At 45.6% G+C, this 20,048-nt stretch overlaps 1 protein-coding gene across 4 annotated transcripts in view; it reads left to right on the forward strand.

Moving 5' to 3' along the window:
* Nucleotides 1-20,048, forward strand: part of MAP3K4 (mitogen-activated protein kinase kinase kinase 4) — a 146,565-nt gene that overhangs the window by 94,766 nt on the left and 31,751 nt on the right. For all 4 annotated transcript variants that reach the window (XM_018053440.1, XM_018053441.1, XM_018053443.1 and 1 more), the window contains exons 4-9: nt 6,100-6,342; nt 9,164-9,310; nt 13,632-13,789; nt 17,363-17,479; nt 19,623-19,722; nt 19,901-19,984. In XM_018053440.1, coding sequence (XP_017908929.1) covers nt 6,100-6,342; nt 9,164-9,310; nt 13,632-13,789; nt 17,363-17,479; nt 19,623-19,722; nt 19,901-19,984 — 849 coding nt within the window. The remainder of the gene's footprint in view (nt 1-6,099; nt 6,343-9,163; nt 9,311-13,631; nt 13,790-17,362; nt 17,480-19,622; nt 19,723-19,900; nt 19,985-20,048) is intronic.

Consider the following 20,048-nt stretch of genomic DNA (forward strand, 5'->3'; position numbering starts at 1 on the left):
GTGAACGTGAGTTCATCCTGATGTCTCAGGTGCGAATCCAGCTCCACTGCCTCTCACCTTGCCTTGTTGTAACTTCTCTTGCAGCGAGAAACCTGGCTCCCATTACCGCAGTGGATGTATTATATTTGTGCAACCCTAGTTGACATGTAAGGTAGTGTTAGAATTGCTAACTAGGACCCCTCTGAGGACGAAATTACCAGCTGGAGTAGTGTTTAATTGTAAGCACAGTTCTCTGTGTCTTTAGCCTCAGAGCATGTAGATGAAACATCGTTTTCTACAGTTAGGTGAGCACCTTTCCCTTCACTTCTCCAGGGCGGTTATAGCGTGCATTTGTAATACAGTTATCTCAGTCTGTCCCGGGGTCCCCTGGTTTCCTAGCTGATGTTTTTTAAGTTGCACGCTATAAAGTTCATTCTTTGTGTTATATAACTCTCTGGGTTCTGTGCATTTAATTTGTTGAACACCTATAAAATGTCTAAGCTCTGGACTGTGATAACAGTTATTTTATGCTCCTCTGTTTTTGCTCTACCTTATGAAACTTAAGAACGATAAAATGAAAAACTGTATTTTAATGTAATGTACAAAAAAAAATTAGCTGACTTTGACTGTGTAGAACCATGCATATTACTTTAAATTCCAGAAAGATTTTTGGTTACTTTATTACTTTTTTGTATTAGGAATGGATCATGTAATTATTATGAGCTTAGTGACGAACGAAATATTATTTGTCTTTGAATCTGGCTATAATAATGCTCTTTTTTTTCCCATAAGCACGAGAAACCCTGAAGAGGTTTTCTTTTATGTTCAGAATGGGCAGAAGACTGTAGAAACTAGGGAAGTGTTAGTCACTCAGTCGTGTTCAACTCTTTGCAACCCCGCGGTCTGTAGCCAGCCAGGCTCCTCTGTCCATGGGATTCTGCAGGCAAGAATACTGGAATGGGTTGCCATTTCCTCCTCCAGGGGATCTTCCTGACTCAAGGATCAAAGCCCGGTCTTCTGCATTGCAGGCAGATTCTTTACCGTCTGAGCCAGCAGGGAAGTCCAACTCTTTAACTAGAAACTAGGATATATATAAGCTATTATCATTTATTGAGTCTTACCATGTGCTAGATACAACAACCAAATGAAGCGGCGTTGTTATTTTTCAGAGAAGGAGTGGGGGGATAAGTTGCCCCAAAGCACAGAAGCTGTATATTGTGGGAGGGCTTCACACCCAGGATTGGGGGATACCGGTCTTTAAACTGTGCCGACGGTTTCTAAGCCTGGCTACACAGCAGGTATACATCAGGAGCTTTTAAAAACACTTGCCTTTGCCCTTCTGGGCTAGAGGGCAGGTCAGACTCTTTCATGGTAGGACATATGCACTGATATTCATAACCTCGAGTGAACTTTATATGAATCCAGACTAGCACCAGTGCAGCTGAGAGTCAGCCCCTTGGAAACACCCTAAGTAGACTACAGTACTCCCTTACCCCATCTCCAAGGTCAGTGTTCAGTAAAACTGTTGTCATAGCTAATGTTTTATTTGTTGTAATCATCACCTGTCTGACTTTGTCAGTAAAGTTATAGGAACTTTTGAAGAAAAGCTGCCCTAACCCATTTAAAAAATAATTTTTATTGGAGTATACTTGCTTTGAAAAACAGTTTTTTATTCTTATCTTTTCTGACTTTTAATATTAATTTTTCTGCGGCATGTGGAGGAGATTGCTTTTTATTGAAGAATAGCTGATGTGCATATTGTCTGTTGCGCATGTACAGTGTAGTGGTTTACAGTGTTTGAACTCCATTCACAGTTACAAAATGCTGTCTGTATTCCCTGTCGTGCGACGCAGCCTTGTGGCTTGTTTATTTTATACGTGGTAGTTTATATCTCTCCGTCCCTTCCCCACGTCGCCCCTCCCCGCTTCATCCTCCCCGCTGGTAACCGCTGTGTAGGTTGTCTTCTGTGTCTGTAAGTCTGCTTTTTTTTTGTTAAATTCACTAGTTTCTTGTATGTTTTAGATTCTTTTGTGTGACATCATACAGTATGTGTCTTTCTCGGTCTGACTGTTTCACTTAGCATAATGCCCTCCATGTCCATTCATGTTGCTGCAGATGGCAAGACTTCCTTCTCTTTTTATGGCTGGATGCCATTCTGGGAGGACAGGGGAGCCTGGTGGGCTGCAGTCCGTGGGGTCGCAGAACCAGACCCGACTTAGTGACTGAGCAACAGCAACAAGTATTCTCTTGTCTATGTGTAGCACATCTTTATCCGTTCACCTGTTGATGGACACTTAGATTGCTTCTGTGTCTCGGCAATTGTAAGTAATGCTGCTATGGACATTGGAGCGTGTGTGTCTTTTCAAATTGCTTCCCTGGTAGCTTAGCAGTAAAGAATCCACCTGCCAGTATAGGAGATGTGGGTTAGATCCCTGAGTCAGGAAGATCCCCTGGAGAAGGAAGGGGCAACCCACTCCAGTGTTCTTGCTTGAGAAATCCCATGGGCAGAGGAACCTGGCGGGCTACTGTCCATGAGGAGCAAAAGAGTCAAACACGACTTAGCGACTAAAGAACAGGAAAAAAACATCTTTTCAAATTAGTGTTTTTGTCTCTGGATATTTTACTTTCATGCATTGGAGAAGGAAATGGCAACCCACTCCAGTGTTCTTGCCTGGAGAATCCCAGGGATGGGGGAGCCTGGTGGGCTTCCATCTGTGGGGTCGCACAGAGTCGGACACGACTGGAGCGACTTAGCAGCAGTAGCAGCAGCATATACCCAGGAGTGGAATTCCTGGGTTGTACGGTGGTTCTGTTTTTAGTTTTTTTGAGAAACCTCCATACTGTTTTCCATGGTGGCTGTACCAATTTCCACCCACATACATTGATTTTCTAACTGAATAACTGGAAAGATAATAAGCACAATGCTTGCTTATTTGCCTATAGGGTTTTTTTGTTTTGTTTTCTTAAAGGAAGCACACTTATGAGACAGAATAGGAAGTTGAGATGTATTATTTTTGACTGCCGTGAGCCAGCTGAACCAAACTCGATGTAAGATGAAAAAGATGAAAGAACAGAACTCATCAGCTTGCGGTGGAGAACTGAATCTGTGCTGACAGTGACTAGACTAGTAGCTGGTCCCGAATACTCATTTTACGGAAGGGGATTGGTCGAGTAACTTGGTCAAGGTTGCAAGACCGGGAAGCGGTGGAGTCCAGGTGTGAAGCCGGAGCTCCCTGCTCTCCTCACCGTTACTGTGTACTGCCTCCCCAGGTTATGCTTGGCCCCACACAGTGCCTTAAATGTTTTTCCTAATGCTTGTGTATCTGGCGGATTTGGGTCTTAGCTGCTGCACGGAGAGTCTTCGCTGTGTCCTGTGGGACCTGTCCTGGTGGCGCACGGGCCCTCTGGCCGCGGCCTGCAGGCTCCGGAGCGCACTGGCCCGAGGTCGCAGCACTCAGGCTTAGCTGCCCCGCGGGACGTGGGACTTAGTTCCCCGACCAGGAATCGAACCTGCATCCCTTGGATCGCAAGGCAGATTCTTAACTCCTGGAGCACCAGGGATGTCCCTTTAAATATTTTCTGACTTAGTGGCAAGTGTTTAAAAAAAAAAAAAGAAAATTTCACATGAAAATCTGGATTTTTTGTTTGCCTTGCAGTCCCAGGCGGTCTGTCAGCACCAGCCCTGTCCACGTGGCCTGCTCGTCCCGCTTTGCACGCGCCCGTCGTTGGGGAGTCGGGCCTGTCTCATGTGTTTGGTGGGCTTGTCTCTCTGGCCTCCTGTCGTGGCCTGTAGGGTCTTCAGCCCCTTCTCTCTCAGCTTACAGTAACCGTGCGTTGGATTCCAACCCGATCCTTTTCTGTTCTTCATTTTTAAACATGATGTTTGTTTTCAGAACTTTAGGGAAAGAGAAATAGGAGAGGGTTTAGGCTGTTCTTGCACCTTCCCACCCTTTCCCCTCCCTGTGTTTTATTACAATTGGGAATTTAAGATCCAGGTTTTCCCTTAGAGTCTTTTGCAATTTTTTGCAGTTTCCAGTATTCCTTGCTAATACTTGGAGTCCTTGGCCAAGTTACCTTTGTGGAGTCGTATCTGCCTCTGTGCTTCCTTTCCTTTGAGATTCACGGCTTCTCGTTTCCTCGGGCATCCATTCTTACCAATTTTGATTTGACTCAAATCTCCCATTCTTCCTTGGTAGTTTTTTACAGAAGGTAAATGAGTTGTACTTGAGTTCTTCCCTATGCAGAGGGTGTTTTCCTTTTTCCTCACAAATCAGGGATAGCTTGATTCGGCAGAGATCTCTCATCCACCTCTTCCTTTCGATCTTTCTGGAACTCCCCTTATTCTTCTGTTACAGCTTCTAGACCTGCCCTCCAGGTATCTCATTTGTCACTCAAAATTTCTATTCCTTTTTCTTTTGCCCTAGGTTGTAGTGGTCATTTCTGCAGTTAATTTCTAAATTATTTCTAATTTGTATATTCAGATTTTAACATCACTCCTTCTGTTTTCACTGCCGTCATGGATTTTCTTTAAGGAATCTTGGTTGGTTGGTTTTTTTTTCCCCCCAGAGGAGTTGAGTAAGATTACATTAGGAGCTTTTTTGCCCTTCTCTGCTGTGTCCTGCACTATTAAATCAGTGTCAGCTCTTCTGATTCTTTTACCTCGGTCTCTTCCATGAGCAGGAGCTTTGTAATGTCTCTTCCTCCCTGGATGGGTTGGTGCAGCGGGCAGCGCCAGCAGGAATGTGTCTCCTCGAGCTGGGTGGGCCTGGCCGCTGGATCTCTGGGCTGTCTTACAGTTGTTGAGAAGGAGGGATTGTCCCTTCCCAGTGAGCCTGAAGCAGATGAATCAGCAGGCTGGAACTACAGAGAACGCCAAAACTGTTCTTCAGAATTTTATCCTAGAAAGTTTGCCGAGTTTTGTAGAGCTCTAAATAAACATTTTATCTGATGTCATTGTCCACACCAGAAGAAACGAGCACTTATACCGCCAAAAGCGTTCACACAGACGTGTCTTAACCCTGACCACATTTATCACAAGTAATCATTTTTTTAAAATTATGCAGCTATTTTAGAAATCGTTGCCTGTTACGGGAAACTAAAAGTATGTATTAATTTAGATGCAAAAATATGTGTGGACAATGAAAGAATGTGAGTTGGGAGACCAGTTAAGAGGAGCAGCTGCGATTAGTGAGTGATGTTATAAGTTGAAGAAAAGTTGAGATTTTCGAATTTTGATGGCTTCAGTTTTCTCAGTAAAAGGAGAAGGCAAGTTCTTGGAGTGATCAGTCAGGATGGTATTGCCAGAGGTCTAAGAACACTGGGAGAGCTTCAGGTCTGCTGTTTCAAGGGGAGAGCGTGAGGAATCTGATGGGTAACTGTGTGAATGGTGAGCAACAGTAGGATTCCTGGGAAACATCAGATAGATAGATTAGACTGACCAGGTTAATTTTATGATTTTTTTTTTAGCCTTTGTTTAATGTAACTCAGGAGAACAGATGGACAAAAGACTTGATCGAACCCACAGTTTTTATGTTTCACAAATGGCTATCTGGTTTTGTCATCTTCTCTCAGATTTAATCATTCTCCGCTTTTCTCAGTCTAGAGATAGCTGTAGATAATACTGTGTATAACCTCAGAACCAAATGCTCCAGTTAAGTATGATAAAAAATGTGTGATGAAAACGATGAGCTTGATTCTTTTCCTACTATGCTTTTTTGATAAAGGTATCACACAACTTTATTTTTAGTTCTTGTGTGTGTTTGTGTGCTAAGTTTCTTCAGTGATACCTGACTCTTTGCGACCCTACGGACCACAGCTCACCAGGCTCCTCTGTCCATGGGATTCTCCAGGCAAGAATGCTGTGGTGGATTGCCCTGCCCTCCTCCGGGGGGCCAGGGGTGGAGCTCGTGCCCCTTAGGCCTCCTGCGTTAGTTCTTGTTATCCTTTTTCCTAGAGCTTTTTAGGTCTAGGTGAAAATGGTGAATTATTCTAAAGATTATTTCTCCTGTAAAATGACGATTTCTATGGGTTTCTCAGCAATTCTGGAGAACGGTAGTTTGTAACTGCAGTGTTGGGAAGCGCTCCTGGGTGCTCTCACGCTTTGTTGCCTTTGTGTTGCAGTTTTCTGAGTTCCCAGACCCCATGTGGGGTTCAGACTATGTCCAGCTGTCCAGGACGCCGCCTTCCTCGGAGCAGAAGTGCAGCACCGTGTCCTGGGAGGAGCTGAGGGCCATGGATCTACCCTCCTTCGAGCCTGCCTTCCTAGTCCTCTGCCGAGTCCTTCTGAACGTCATTCACGAATGTCTCAAGTTAAGGCTGGAGCAGAGGCCTGCTGGAGAGCCATCCCTCTTGAGTATTAAGCAGGTTTGTCTCAAGGACTTTCAGAAAATGCCGAGTTCTTACTATATTTTTTTCTATAGACTCGAATTTTTCTTTTTAGGATTTTCCGCCCCCCTAATTATTGCAAGTAAAAATTAGTGTATGTTAGTGTTTCTAAGCTGCTCTCTGTTGGGTAATTGAAATGTTCTTTTTCCATGCAGTCTTTAAAAATGAGGTGGTGGTTCCACCCTTTCTGTCTTCCGCTTCCTCATTCTAAAAGGGGTGCACACGCTGGTATGACCCTCTGTATCCTGTTACCATCAGTCTTTAAAGACTGGAAACTTAAGATTCATTCATAAGAGAGACTTTCAGTTCTTTATCGTTTTGTTCTTTTTGAAGCTTTGTATAGACAGGTGAAGGCCTGTGGTATGCGGGGGTGGGGGTGGGTGGAGAGTGTGTGGCTATTTTCTTGCTTAGGCACTTGTACAGTTTAAGCAGCAATGACAGCTTCTGCTTTCTCAGTTACTATTCACGTGGGTGGGATTTTCAGGGAGTTGGCTATTCCACAGGTAATAGAGAAATGGCTGGAAGCAGTTGCATCTACCAGACTGAGCGTTTATATTTGTGCCTCACAATGTTTCCATATTGACGTTCATTATGTGAAATAACCACACTGGATTTTGATTTTGTGTGTGTGTGGCCTGCGATTGTCCATCCCCAGGGAGTTAGGTCTGGGAGCTCGTTGGCCCTGAATGTCAGACGGGCAGCGGGGGCGAGTGCCGATTGAAGGACAGGCGGGGTGGGACGCACAGAACAGGCCTGGTATGGTTTGTTCTGTGGCGTGAAGCCCGGTGACTGACGGGACTGGAGGGCTGGGCCTGCACCTCATCACCTCTCTTCCTGTCCAGCACCGGCCCAAGCTCTGTGCCCACCTGGGCACTTTTTCCTTCTCACCATCTTGGTTCTGGTCACTGGCTGCCGTCCATGTGGGCTGTACTTTTCACTTGTCCCCCATATCACAGCCATTACTTAGAGCGTTTGGTAAAAATACCTTAACCTCCCCTCCCCACGGAGCAAATACATACTTTGGGAACATAACCAGGTGAAACAAGGGGGAGTTGACCTTTTACTAATGGGGCTGTTGTGAGGATTAAACAGTCATTTATGTTAAAACATTTTGGAAAGTAGAAAACCAATACTTGGATTGATGTAGCTTTGTTAACAGTCATCTATGTTAAAACATTTTGGAAAGTGAAAAACCAATACTTGGATTGATGTAGCTTTGTTGTGGTTGCTTAGTTGCTAGGTCATGTCAGATCTTTTGCAACCCTATGGACTATAGCCGGCCAGGCTCTCTGTCCCTGGGATTTCCCAGGCAAGAATACTGGAGTGGGTTGCCCTTTCCTCCTCCAGGGGACCTTCCCAATCCATGGATCAAACTTGTGTCTCCTGCTCTGGCAGGCGGGTTCTTTACTGCTGAACCACCTGGCAAGCCCAGTGAAGCGTTATTAGAGTAAAAATAAAATAGAAATTTTAACTATAATGTATTCAGATTGAGTTGTAAGCACCTAAATGACATCCTTAACAGAAATTTATGTTAATACTTTTTCATAGATTTAATTCTAGCCATTGCTCTCCTATTGAGAGTAATTATTTTAAAAACATTTTCAAGGGGATCTTGTTATAAAGCAATCCATGTTTATTTTAGAAAATCTGAAAAATACAGAAAATTTCAAAAGTACAGAGAAAAATGAAAGCTATCTTCTTATTCTGCTATTCAGAGATAACTGCTATAACATTTTGGTATAGTTCTCTCCATTTGTTTTCCTATATGTACATGCTTTCTGCACATGTAATGATTTTAAAAAGAAAAGGATATGCGTTTTCACCCTTAAATGTTTTTCAGAAATAAGGTTTTAAATGACTGCACTAGTACTTTACTGTATCAGTGCATCATAATTTATCTAATCTTCATTGTTTTGAATAATATTGTGATAAATATATTTGTGTATCGGTTTTAGCCTGGATCTCTGATTACTGTTTGAGTATAAAATGTGACAATTAACTAGTGAGTCACACATTTTTGGATTCTAGTAAGTTTGCACCAGTTTACTTTCGCGACCAGCATGTTGTTAATGGAAGGACTGTACAGGTCCTGTCGTTCCGTCTCACCTCCATTCTCACGGCGCCTCCCGGGGGCCTGCACGCGGCAGTGAGTCTCACTCATCCTTTTGTTTTCCTTACAACTCCCCACCTCCCCCCACCCCAGCTTCTATTTAATTCCATCAGATTTATCTTAGGTTCTTTTGTTTTGTTTTGTTTTTATGATGACAGAGTTTTTTTGATGGTAAAAGCCACAAATCACAATAGTTAAGTATGCTAAATTATTACAAAGGCCCCCAGGCTCTGTGGTATGTGAGTACATTTGAATCTTTATTAATGTTTTGTTGTTGTTAAAAAGGACCAGTCTCATGAGGAATTTTTCTTTGTCTTATATTCCTTGTCTTCTAATGTGAGCTAGAAGAAAACTAGATCTTTTTCTGTAGAATTTATTTTCTGTAAAACGTTTATTTGTAGAAGAATATATTTTAGCATATCAGTTTTCTGTGTATATATATTTTTTGTGTACCCATGCTGTAATATTAAATACTTTTATTTTCACTGATTTGTTTTAATTATTCATTTGAGATTACTAAGTTATTTATGTGAACAAATGGATAAAGAACTTGGAAAGTATTTTAGGGTTCTCAGAGGCACCGCTCACTTTTCCTGAGTTTTTTGAGGATTTGCGCGGGAACTGTGTGAAAACCAGCCAGTCGTCTGGTGGCACGTGTGTGATGGTGGAACTGTGCCTTCTGTCTTGCAGCTGGTGAGAGAGTGTAAGGAGGTGCTGAAGGGCGGCCTCCTGATGAAGCAGTACTACCAGTTCATGCTGCACAAGGTCCTAGACCACCCGGAGAAGACCGACTGCAACATCGACGCCTTCGAGGAGGACCTGCACAAAATGCTGATGGTCAGGGCGGGGCCGGGGGGCGCGGGAGATGTCTGACTGGCGTGTGTCTTCTCCTGGCTCTTCTGAGCTCTCTGCTTGTGCTCCTGTTATTCCTTCCTGCTCTGCGTGTCTCCTCTCCTCCTCATCCTTCCATTCAAGATTCACTTCCGAGTGTTAGCTGGCAGTTTTCACCTCGAGCGTGCATCTCTGCGTGTCTTCTCTGAACCCCTCCGGTGGTTCCGATCGTAACTGTCTGATATTTTGTGATGTACTGCTCGTCTGTCCTCGGGTTTCCCTGGTTTAGGCTGAAAGCTGCACAAGCCAGGGGCTGTGACTCGAGTTCTTTTGCTTTCTGTAGTGTTTGGTGGAGTGCTGGCATACAGTAAACCCATGTTAGCGCTGCTTGAGTAGGTGCCCAGATGGTTACGTGATGGGGCAGGTTGATGAAACAGGATAGGGAACAGGAAGGCTTGTCGTCATGCTGTTTCTGGAGAGCCGTCACCCTTGCTTGACAGCTCTCTGTACCCTGCCTCAGGATGGCTGCAGCACCTCCAGACACACCGCCCTCACGTTCTAGGCTGGAAGGGACGAGAAGGGGGCAGAGGGACACGTCTCCTTGTCAGCTAGGTCCAGAAGAGCAAAAGCTCCCCTGGAAGCCCCAGCCAGCAGAAGTCCCCTACATCCTCCTGACGAGACCTGCTGTGTGGCCGCCTCGCTCTAGGGGAGGCTGGGCCTCAAGGACTCAGGTTTTCAGCCTCTAGCAGAAGGAGAAAAGAAAGGGTGTGGCTGGGGAGGACTTATTGCATCCGGTTTCTTGCGAGAAATAATTTTGACTATAAAGTGACTTTTTTTATTGTTTGGGAGAATACAGACAGTGTATGAAATGTGGCCGCGTTTTGGAATACTGTATATATTTCTTGTGTTAGAAAAGCCTGTCATTGAATAGTTTACAATAAAAACAGCAGGCAAGTTAGTTTTTCTCTCTGTGAGTAGTTAAACCAGAATTTTAAAAAGACAAAAAGTGCCTTGCTTTCCAAATTGTCTTTGGTGGCCTCACAAAGACACACGCCACATCTTTTATGGGATGTTCACTGAGGCAGGAAGGGTGCGGATTCGGCAGGTGAGCTGTGCCGTCCAGGTCATCCACCCGCAGCGCCCTCGTTTGCCTGGGAGAGGTCGACAGCCTAGGTTCAGGGAAGTCCCGAGACTCTCAGCTGGTTAGAGGACCTTAGCAGTGCTGAGAAGTTAGTTTTGACTTTGCTTCTAGTTTTCTGTGTGAGCCATCATGTCCCTTATTTCATCACCGTAATCTCACAGATGAAGGACTAGAAATTATCAGTGATTCTAAAAGTTGTGTCCCAGAGTGTCCTAGATGAAGTAGTGCAGGGCATAACTTGAGAACTGGTGGAACCCAAAGAAAGCCAGTGTTTTGTCATGAAGGAAGGAGACCGTGGCCTTTGGAGAGGCCGTTTAGTGCACCATGCCGCCCTCCCTTCCACGTGGAGGGCTCATACAGCGATGAATTAGAGCTGTGGCACCTCGGGGTGTGGCCGGGCCGCAGGGCGTGGCCCCGAGGAGGACAGCCTGCAGACCGAAGGCGTGTGGTGTGCAGAGACCGTTGTGTTGTCTGCAGCGTATCCTGTCCTGTGAGCCTGGAGAGAGACCAGGCAGGGTCTGGTCTGGTGGTGCACACACTAGTCCCTGGGTTACAGAAGAATAGCATAGATTCAGGGAAAGGCCCGGGGGTTCTTTGAATCCTTCGAAAGGAAGGAAGTGAAACTGGCAGGACTCAGGGATGGGTTGGGTGTGGAGCAGGTATATAGAGAGATTGCTGGGTATCCAGTTCATGCGGCCGGATGAGTACTGGAGATGCTGGATCCAGTGAGATTTTTAAATTGAAGATACGAGACCATTTGAAAGCCTTTGGGATTGATTTTGTTAAATGAAAGAAATGAAAAAATCTCATATGTACATGAGAGGAAAGGGGACGCTGGGAGTGCAGGGTTCCTTGGGTTCCACAAGGGAATGGGCCTCAAAACACAAGTGTTGGGCTTAGCAGGAGGCCTAGTTCCTCTACTGTTAAAAAGGGAAGAATGGTAATTTAACAGTATGTACGTTCATGTTATTTGTCTCAGGATGATAAGAGCTTTTATATCTAATAACAGAGGCTTTTTTTGTGTGAAGAGAGCTGACATCACCTGTGAGAATGGGTTGCAGTGGATTTTGGCCATGTGAGGAAAATGGAGAAATTTCAAACTTGGGTTTGTAGAGAGAAAGTGAATGGGCTGAGCAGAGGTTCAGGTATTACCAGGAACGTGTGCTCTGTGCTTGGCGGATGTGACTGTGTAGCAGAGTGGCCCCTCCCCGTGGTGTGGCTCTTGGAGACCTCAGCTTCTGGAGGATGGTGGGCATGGGGAAGGGCGCTGGGCTTGTCTCTCTCTGGGGTTGTGACAGGCACGTGAAGAGGCGTTGTGGGCTGGCAGAGTGTGGGGAGGTGGCAGGTGCCGACGGGAGCGCTGCGGGAGGACAGGGGACCGAGGGGGACAGGGGTGAGTCTGAAGGAGAAGAGGCACCAGGGCGCCGGAGCTCCTGATGGAGTGAGGAGAGAGTGTAGTGGGGGAGCTGGGCAAGCAGCCTGCAGCGAGAAGGGGGGTTTAGCATCAGCATGTTTGAATTGGGTTTTGGGCGGTTCTGGTAAATGCCAGGATCAGAAAGGAAACCTCGTCAGAGAGGAGGAAAGGTGCTTGGAACCGGAGGCAGTCGGAGAATGGACCTGAATCGGTGTGGGGGGGGCGGTGCACCAGATGTTAAAGTCACACAGCTGAGCCTGGGACGGAGAGAAGGCTGAGGCGCAGGCTGCTGTGTGATGACTGCCTCTGGGCCGTGGAAAATCAGTAGATGATGGTGCAAAGACGGGGCAACCAGGGCACACCTGATCACGGAAACCTTAAAGGGGCAGAGTGTTTCTTTTGTTTTTAAATAAGGCTGTGTGAGGATGATGGTTTGAAAGTAGCAATGGGATACACAAAGATGCGGCCATTGGCAGCCCTTGTGGTATGCTGTAAGGCAGCCGCCCCTTGAGAGGGCTCTCAGGACAGCACAGTTTCAGGGAAGCCAGGGAGATGAAGTTGCCCTCCAGGAGTGGAAAGGGAGGTCCCAAGCCTGATGTGCAAAAGACCTGTTTCGTTGGGATGAGATGGGCATAGACCTTTGAAGTCGCAGGTTCCACTACACAGCTGTGTTCATAATGGCCCCGTGACTGGAGATTCATGCCACATGCCTGGGTGGAGGAGGACCCAGAAACTCCAAAGATACAACAGAAGATAGTTTTCTTTAAGTGAAAAATTCCAGAGTTTTTGCCTACTGAAAGTTATTATTGGATCTCAGAAAACGCTCATTTCAGAGAACCCTAAGGTGTAGCCTGCTAAGGTCCCTGAGATCCAAGCCTGGAGAAAGGAGCCTGTAAACCTCCAGGCCGGGAAAGGAAGCCGCCTTCAGGGGGTGGGGAGGGTGGTGATCAGTCTGTCAGCAGTTTCGTTGATTCTAACATGACTCACGGTGTTAGAAGCTACCGGAGTAAAGTCTTCAAGGCTCCGAGGGAGAGGATGTGTAATTCAAACATTTTATACCCAGTCAAGGTATCCTTTCAGTAAAAGAATCCACAGAGAGTGATGTTTTATAAAATAACAATTGTGAGCCTGTCTTGAGAAAAAGTACATCATAGTAAAACCCTGCTAAGCAGCAGATAAAACAAGAATTTTAGCACTGTGAAAGCTGTTGGAAGATGAACTGTGGTGGACGTAAACTCCTCCTTAGAACAATCAAGTATTTTGGTTATAGAGCATAATTTATATGTCATAAACCTTGAAAAATTATGTCATGAGAATCTGGATGCTGGGAACATAATAGTGGGAAGAAGGGTGCTCATTGCCTCCTCTTAACATGTAAGAAACCATCTAAAGCTTAAATAATTAAAGAAATAAAGGTCCCAAGCTCTTAAAGGAATATCATTCACAGTATATTAAACATGAAAATTTCTGTTATTTTGATTTTTTTTTTACTTCACTGTATTTTTCTGTACAGTGTGAATGTTTTATTTTCTTAGTAACTTGCAGCAGTTGTGAATAATATGTTCAGTTGCTAAGGAGCTGAGTTATACAATTAAAGAAAAATCCTGTTTAGACCTCAGTTAATAGTGATGGAGAATCTCCTTCCCTCAGAGCTTCATGCCTCAGTGGTCCCTCTTCCTCTTGTCCGACTTACAGTTTTCATATTAATAGGGATGTTATGTTATCAGTCCTGTTCTCAAATATCTCCTTTTGCGTTTTTTTTGTCTCTTAAGGTATATTTTGATTACATGAGAAGCTGGATCCAAATGCTACAGCAGTTACCTCAAGCATCTCATAGTTTAAAAAATCTGCTAGAAGAAGAATGGAATTTCACCAAAGAAATAACCCATTACATCCGGGGAGGAGAAGCACAGGCTGGAAAACTTTTCTGGTAGGAATCCTCGTGTGGCTGCCTTCCTTTCTCGCTTCTGGTTTGCTCCCGGGTTCTGTTCTCCACGTGCAAGGGTCTAATTATGTGAAAACGACAAACATTCGTACCTCCCATGTGCTCCTCTCCTGGGCTTTGTCATCCTTAGAGTGGTGGTTCTCTGCCAGGGGTGACTTGCCCCCGGGACGTGTGGTGGGGTCTCGAAACGGTTCTCATTGTATTCACTGGGTGAAGGCCAGGGACGCTGGTAAACATCCTACTGTGCACAGGACCGTGCTCCCCACCCCGTCCACCCAATGTGCCAGTTTTGAAGTAGAGAAATCCTGCACCCTCTTGGTTATATAAAAGGAGGAGAATTTAAGGCCTCTTGCCGAGCGGAGTAGGCCTGCAAGCGTCAGTCTTTGTATTCGTCTTGGTGGGCACTTCAGCCTGCCGAGCAGATGTTTTCACCGACACTGTTTTGGGAATGTTATGCCAATCACAGTTCTGTATAAACTGGGTGTTTATATATGGTGAAGGGACCGAACTGTAAACAGAGGACAAGCATGAAGCAGCGGGGAGTGCTCACTGGTCTGTCTGTTCTAGGACACAAATGTGTCTTCTCAAGTGCAGGCACCTGAGTGTTGAGAGTGAGGTGTGAGGTATGTGGTCTTGGCTGGGGGCTGCTTCCCTGCTGAGGGACTGGGGACTGGGCCTCCTCCCTGGCTCTGACCCCGTGGCCGCCCCGTGGTGCCGCCTTCTCTCACCTGCCGCGTCGGCAGTTTAGTCTGTTACCTTTTTAGGAGCTCTTTTATACCCAGCTCTCGTTTCCTCCCCCGCCCCCACCCGGCTCTGTGTGCACCCTCCAGGACTTCAGCTGTTGCAGAGTTCTCTTCTCCCTGCAGAGAGTCACTGTCCTCACGCCGCAGGTCTCTGTGCATCTCAGAATGTTGTGTTGACTCTTCCGCCCTGACCACCTGGTCTTTACGCTTTCCTCCGTCTCTGAGTGAACAGTGAACTTGCTCTTGCTCAGCTGGCCTCAGGCCAGGGTTCCCAGTCTGTCCTGGTTTCCTGTTCGGATTGGTTTCCACAGCCAGCCTTACGGAAACGCGTATTCACTGCCATTTTCGACGCCTCCTGCCCCTCTTAATTTCCGTTGTTCTGTTTTATCTGTAATTTCTTCTGTTTGCATCTGCTGTTCTCAGTCAGGCTTTGCTGAAAAAAAAAGATGTTTGAAAAGGTTACTGTTTCATTTCACTACCAATTCTTGTTATTTAATTTCTTTGTAGGGTCATTATGTACCTGTCAGTGTTCCCTTTTATCTTTGTCTTGTCCTTCGGATTCCTTTTCAGCGCAGCCTGTGGCCTTCAGCTTCACGTCCCGTGTTCTGAGAAGCTCCGGAGCCTCGTCACTGCCTGTGCTGAGGGGCTGCCCACCTGCACGGGTTTAGTTCTGGGTGTTTGCTGTGTTGCGGCAGTGCTGCTTCGAGCCGTCTTGACGTTAACCCTGACCCCATTCTTTCTCTCTAATTCCCCATGGCTATCCCTCTGGGGTATAACCAGCATCTGACCTCCGCTCAGCACTGCCCATTTCCCCGCTTCCCAGCCTGTTATTTCTCCCTTGTATTGCTGTAGCAGCTCCCTCAGGAGTCTGCTTTTGCCCTGCATCCTCTAAGGTTTATTCTCAGTGATCCTGTTAAACTGGACATCAGACCATTTTTTGTTACTGTTGTTCAGTTGCCCAGTCGTGTCTGACTCTTTGTGACCCCACAGACTACAGCACGCCAGGCTTCGCTGTCCTTCACCATCTCCCGGAGTTTGCTCAAACTCACATCCATCGACTCGGTGATGCCATCCAACCATCTCATCCTCTGTCGTCCCCTTCTCCTGCTGCCTTCTCTCTTTCCCGGCATCAGGGTCTTTTCCAATGAGTATGCCCTTCACATCAGGTGGCCAGAGTATTGGAGCTTCAGCTTCAACATCAGTCCTTCCAGTGAATATTCAGAATTGATTTCCTTTAGGATGGACTGATTTGATCTCCTTGCAGACCATTTTTACCTCTGTTCAAAAATACGCCAGTGGTTCTCCGTGCTTAAGTAAGAGCACCTAAACAGTGGCCCGTGAGACCAGGCACAGTCTGACTTTTCACGAGCTCCGTATCCTCCTTTCCTGGGCTCTCCTGCGCGTCCTCTGCGGCCGCAGTGGTTTCCTGCCTTTTCCATAGGCCTGGCCTGCGCCTGCCTCAGGCTCTTTGCGCTTGCCCACCCCTGTGCTCGGGCTGTTTTCTACAACTTACTTCCCCACTTCCTGCAGGTCTGGCCAGGTGTTATCTTCTCCGCATTTAAAGTTGAAACTCCTGTAAGAGCACCTTAGTGTTCTTCCTTAATTTTTCCTCTCCAGAGCACTTGTCAATAGTTGAAGTGCTCTGTATTCTTCTTTTTTGTTTGATTTGTTGCTTCTTTTTCCCCTCCATTTACTGAAGAAGTTTTATCTCTTTTGTCTGCTGCTCATTACTCCATAACAGATACTGATTAGTTGCTGAGTAATTTATCCTGAATGTCCTTGTACACTACTGCCCTTTACAGGCATGTTTTTAGTCAGGCCGTTCTCCCACTTGGTCCCTGTTACAGCCCACCCTCTCTGCCTACCAGAGCACGATCACACAGTCGCTGGACGTCCGGGGCCTCCCCCGGCACGGCTGGGTTACCGTCCTGGTCTCACTCCCCTCTGCTCTGCTCTTTCCAGCTCGGCAGCTTCTCTTCACGGACTGCCTCCTGCTTAACACACCCTCCTGCGCTTCGATCATCCTTCCTGTTCTTCCTTGACTTGCCCTCCCCCTCCTCCCGGTCCGTGCTCCTCCTGACAGAACCCCGCTGCCCTCTGCTGTTCTAGTTCCTACCTGCAGGGCCTGTTGAGCCCACGCCCTCAGAGAGCTCCCCTGGTAGTTACCTTCTGCCCCATCTGATGCTGGTTGTGGGCTTACCTGCTCTGTTTCACTAGGCTCTAAGCTCCTCTCATCATAGAAGTCAGTAAGCTGCTGCTGAATTTTCACTGGACTCATTTAGATTTGCTTTATACATTTGGGTTTGCATTTTAACCCTAGTATTTAGACTGTATACTTGATGAGAAGCATCAGGGATTACAGTAGTTCATGTTCATTGACTATGAAAATTGTGATGGAAGTTTTTAAAAGCAACTGCATTTAAGGAATTCACTTTGTTTCTTATGCTATCATTTTGTTTATTGAGCCTTTAAAAATATTTTGTCATAGATACATATTTGAGCCCACTTTATACCATTTTGAACATTTAAGATGAAAGTAGCCTGTGGTAATGACATAGCTACTGTGAATGTAATTTAAGATTTTAAGGTTTATAATGGGAAACTGGTAGTAGAACAAAGATAGATACATTCCACGATCGCGATTTCTGCTTTTTTTCATGTTAATCATGATTTTATGTTAAAAGAGAAGTCTCACTGTCATTGATTTTGAACTGTCGACATACCAGCTCAATCTTTCAGTTTCTCATTCCAGAGTTAGACTGAGGGGGGACGGTTTTTCTTCTCTGGTTTACGTCTGTTGCTTCTGTTCCCTTAGTGACATTGCAGGAATGCTGCTGAAATCGACAGGAAGTTTTCTAGAAGCTGGCTTACAGGAGAGCTGTACAGAATTCTGGAACAGTGCCGACGACAGCAGTGCTTCAGATGAAATAAGGTTGGGGTTGCCTTTCCTTTCCTCTCCCATTTCTGATCTCATGTAGTTTTACCCTTGGCAGTGAGCCTATAATATGCCCCTTGTTGAGGCCAAATCATGTTGGACTCGACGAATGTGGGTTGTAGATCTAAAGGGATTTATGTGTGACTGCTGTATCATCTTTTCATGTGATCTCTTAGTTATGGTTTTATGTGAAATTGTCCTTGGAGGTGACTGTTATTTAAGCTAATCCTTAGAGACGATGTAGTTTCAGTTGACTAAGAACTGCTAGGGTAGAATTCATTCACATGTTCCGGACTGTCTTTAGTTAACTAGTTTCTGTCCTTTAAAGCCTCTGCGGTAGTCCATGAATACATTAACTGACATTTGGTGCATTTTTGTTGTTTTTACACTTACCTTACCCCTTCTGTTGAACTCTAAGCTTGAGTAGGTGAAACCATGGCTGGTTCATCTGTGTTTCCTTCAGTTGTGTGCACACAGTATTGAGGGTGAGCCATGTTAAAGTGCTGTTTTTGTGGCTTATGTGCCACTCAGAGCTATTTTGTGGCCAGTTATCAACAGTACCCTGTGAGTCAACATTAGGAAGTGCTGAGGCGGAACTAACTTCTCTAGAGGTGTTTTCTCTCACCTTCCAGAAATTGATAGAAAACACATTTTGGGGTTTCAGAACACTGGAATGTCTTTATACCAGGATTAAAGAAAGAAGTTACTACATAGGCTCTCACCTGGGAAAATGCTGAATTATTGAGAAATGGAATGAATCAGTTCATAGAAGGTCTTGCCGTTTTGGGCGCTGACATGGTAGACTCAGAATAAGCGAGTTCAGTCATTGGGGTAGTGAAGCAGAGAATGGCTCTTACAGTGCTTTGATCGTTTACTGGGGGTGGATCGAGAAAGGGGGTTCACACGTGTGGGGCTGGCTGTCCTGGCTCCAGGGCACCCCTGTGGGTCGTGCACACCCCCAAGTCACAGCTCAGTGATGTCCTTTTGGTGGATTGAAAACCTCTGTGATGGGTATATCCACACCAAGAAAATTGGCAAGCACCACACAAGATAATAGTTTAGGGGGAGCTGGTGTTAAATATTCCCTGGCTCACTGCTCCTATTTTTTAGTTAGACTATGAGCCGAGAGTCAAGAGCCTAATTCCTACTCCAAGAGTTATCCTGATGTTGTTGTTCAGTCGCTAAGTCGTGTCTGACTCTTTGCGACCCCATGGACTGCAGCACGCCAGGCTTCCCTGTCCTTAACTATTTCCCGGAATTTGCTCAAATTCATGTCCATTGAATCGGTGATGCCATACAACTATCTCATCCTCTGTCATCCCCTTCTCCTCTCAGTCTTTCTTAGCATCAGGGTCTTTTCCAGTGAGTCAGCTCTCAATTGCATCAGGTGGCAAAAGTATTTTATGTATCCTAATGAAATCCTCATGAAATGCCAGCAAAGGTCCATCTAGTCAAAGCTGTGGTTTTTCCAGTAGTCATGTATGGATGTGAGAGTTGGACTATAAAGAAAGCTGAGCACCAAAGAATTGTTAATTTTGAACTGTGGTGTTGGAGAAGACTCTTGAGAGTCCCTTGGACTGCAAGGAGATCCAACCAATCCATCCTAAAGGAGATCGATCAGTCCTGGGTGTTCATTGGAAGGACTGATGCTAAAGCTGAAACTCCAATACTTTGGCCACCTGATGCGAAGAGCTGACTCATTGGAAAAGACCCTGATGCTGGGAAAGATTGAAGGCAGGAGGAGAAGGGGACGACAGAGGACGAGATGGCTGGATGGCATCACCAACTCGACAGACAAGAGTTTGAGTAAACTCCGGGAGTTGGTGATGGACAGGGAGGCCTGGCGTGCTGCAGTCCATGGGGTCACGCAGAGTTGGACACGACTGAGCTGAACTGAGTGAAACTTTTAGGAAATGGAGTGCACTGCCCTTTGACGGTTGCTCAGTGTACCTAATATCTGCAAGTACTTTCCAGAAAACTGTGGGAGCAAGCTGCAGCATATTTCGAGTGCATTCGTAATAAGTGCTTCTTTCTAAAAGTTTTAGTCTTTATTAACGTGAGTTGGAATCTGCTCTGTCTTTATTGTGTATTTCTTGGTGTCCCCTCATGCATTCTAACTGGGTTTCTGTCCGCCTGGCAGGAGGTCGGTTATAGAGGTCAGCCGAGCACTGAAGGAGCTCTTCCACGAGGCCAGGGAACGAGCCTCCAAGGCGCTGGGGTTTGCCAAGATGCTGAGAAAGGTGCATTCACAGTCCTGATGAGCTGTTACTTATTTTTTTCCTTTTATCTTATTTTTTAAATTAATTAATTTTTTAATTGAAGGGTAATTGTTTACAGAATTTTGTTGTTTTCCATCAAAGTCTGTTTATTTTTTAAAAATCTAACCCTAAAGAAGTTTCTCTGTAACTGTGATCCTAGGACCTGGAAATAGCTGCAGAGTTCATACTTTCAGCCCCAGTTAGAGACCTTCTGGACGTTCTGAAAGCAAAGCAGTACGTTAAGGTGCGTAGTTAAGGCGGTAGAATTATTTTACCTTTCTTACTCTAAACAGAAATTTGTCTTAAAG

Source organism: Capra hircus, chromosome 9 (assembly GCF_001704415.2).
Source record: "Capra hircus breed San Clemente chromosome 9, ASM170441v1, whole genome shotgun sequence".
Lineage (NCBI taxonomy): Eukaryota > Metazoa > Chordata > Mammalia > Artiodactyla > Bovidae > Capra > Capra hircus.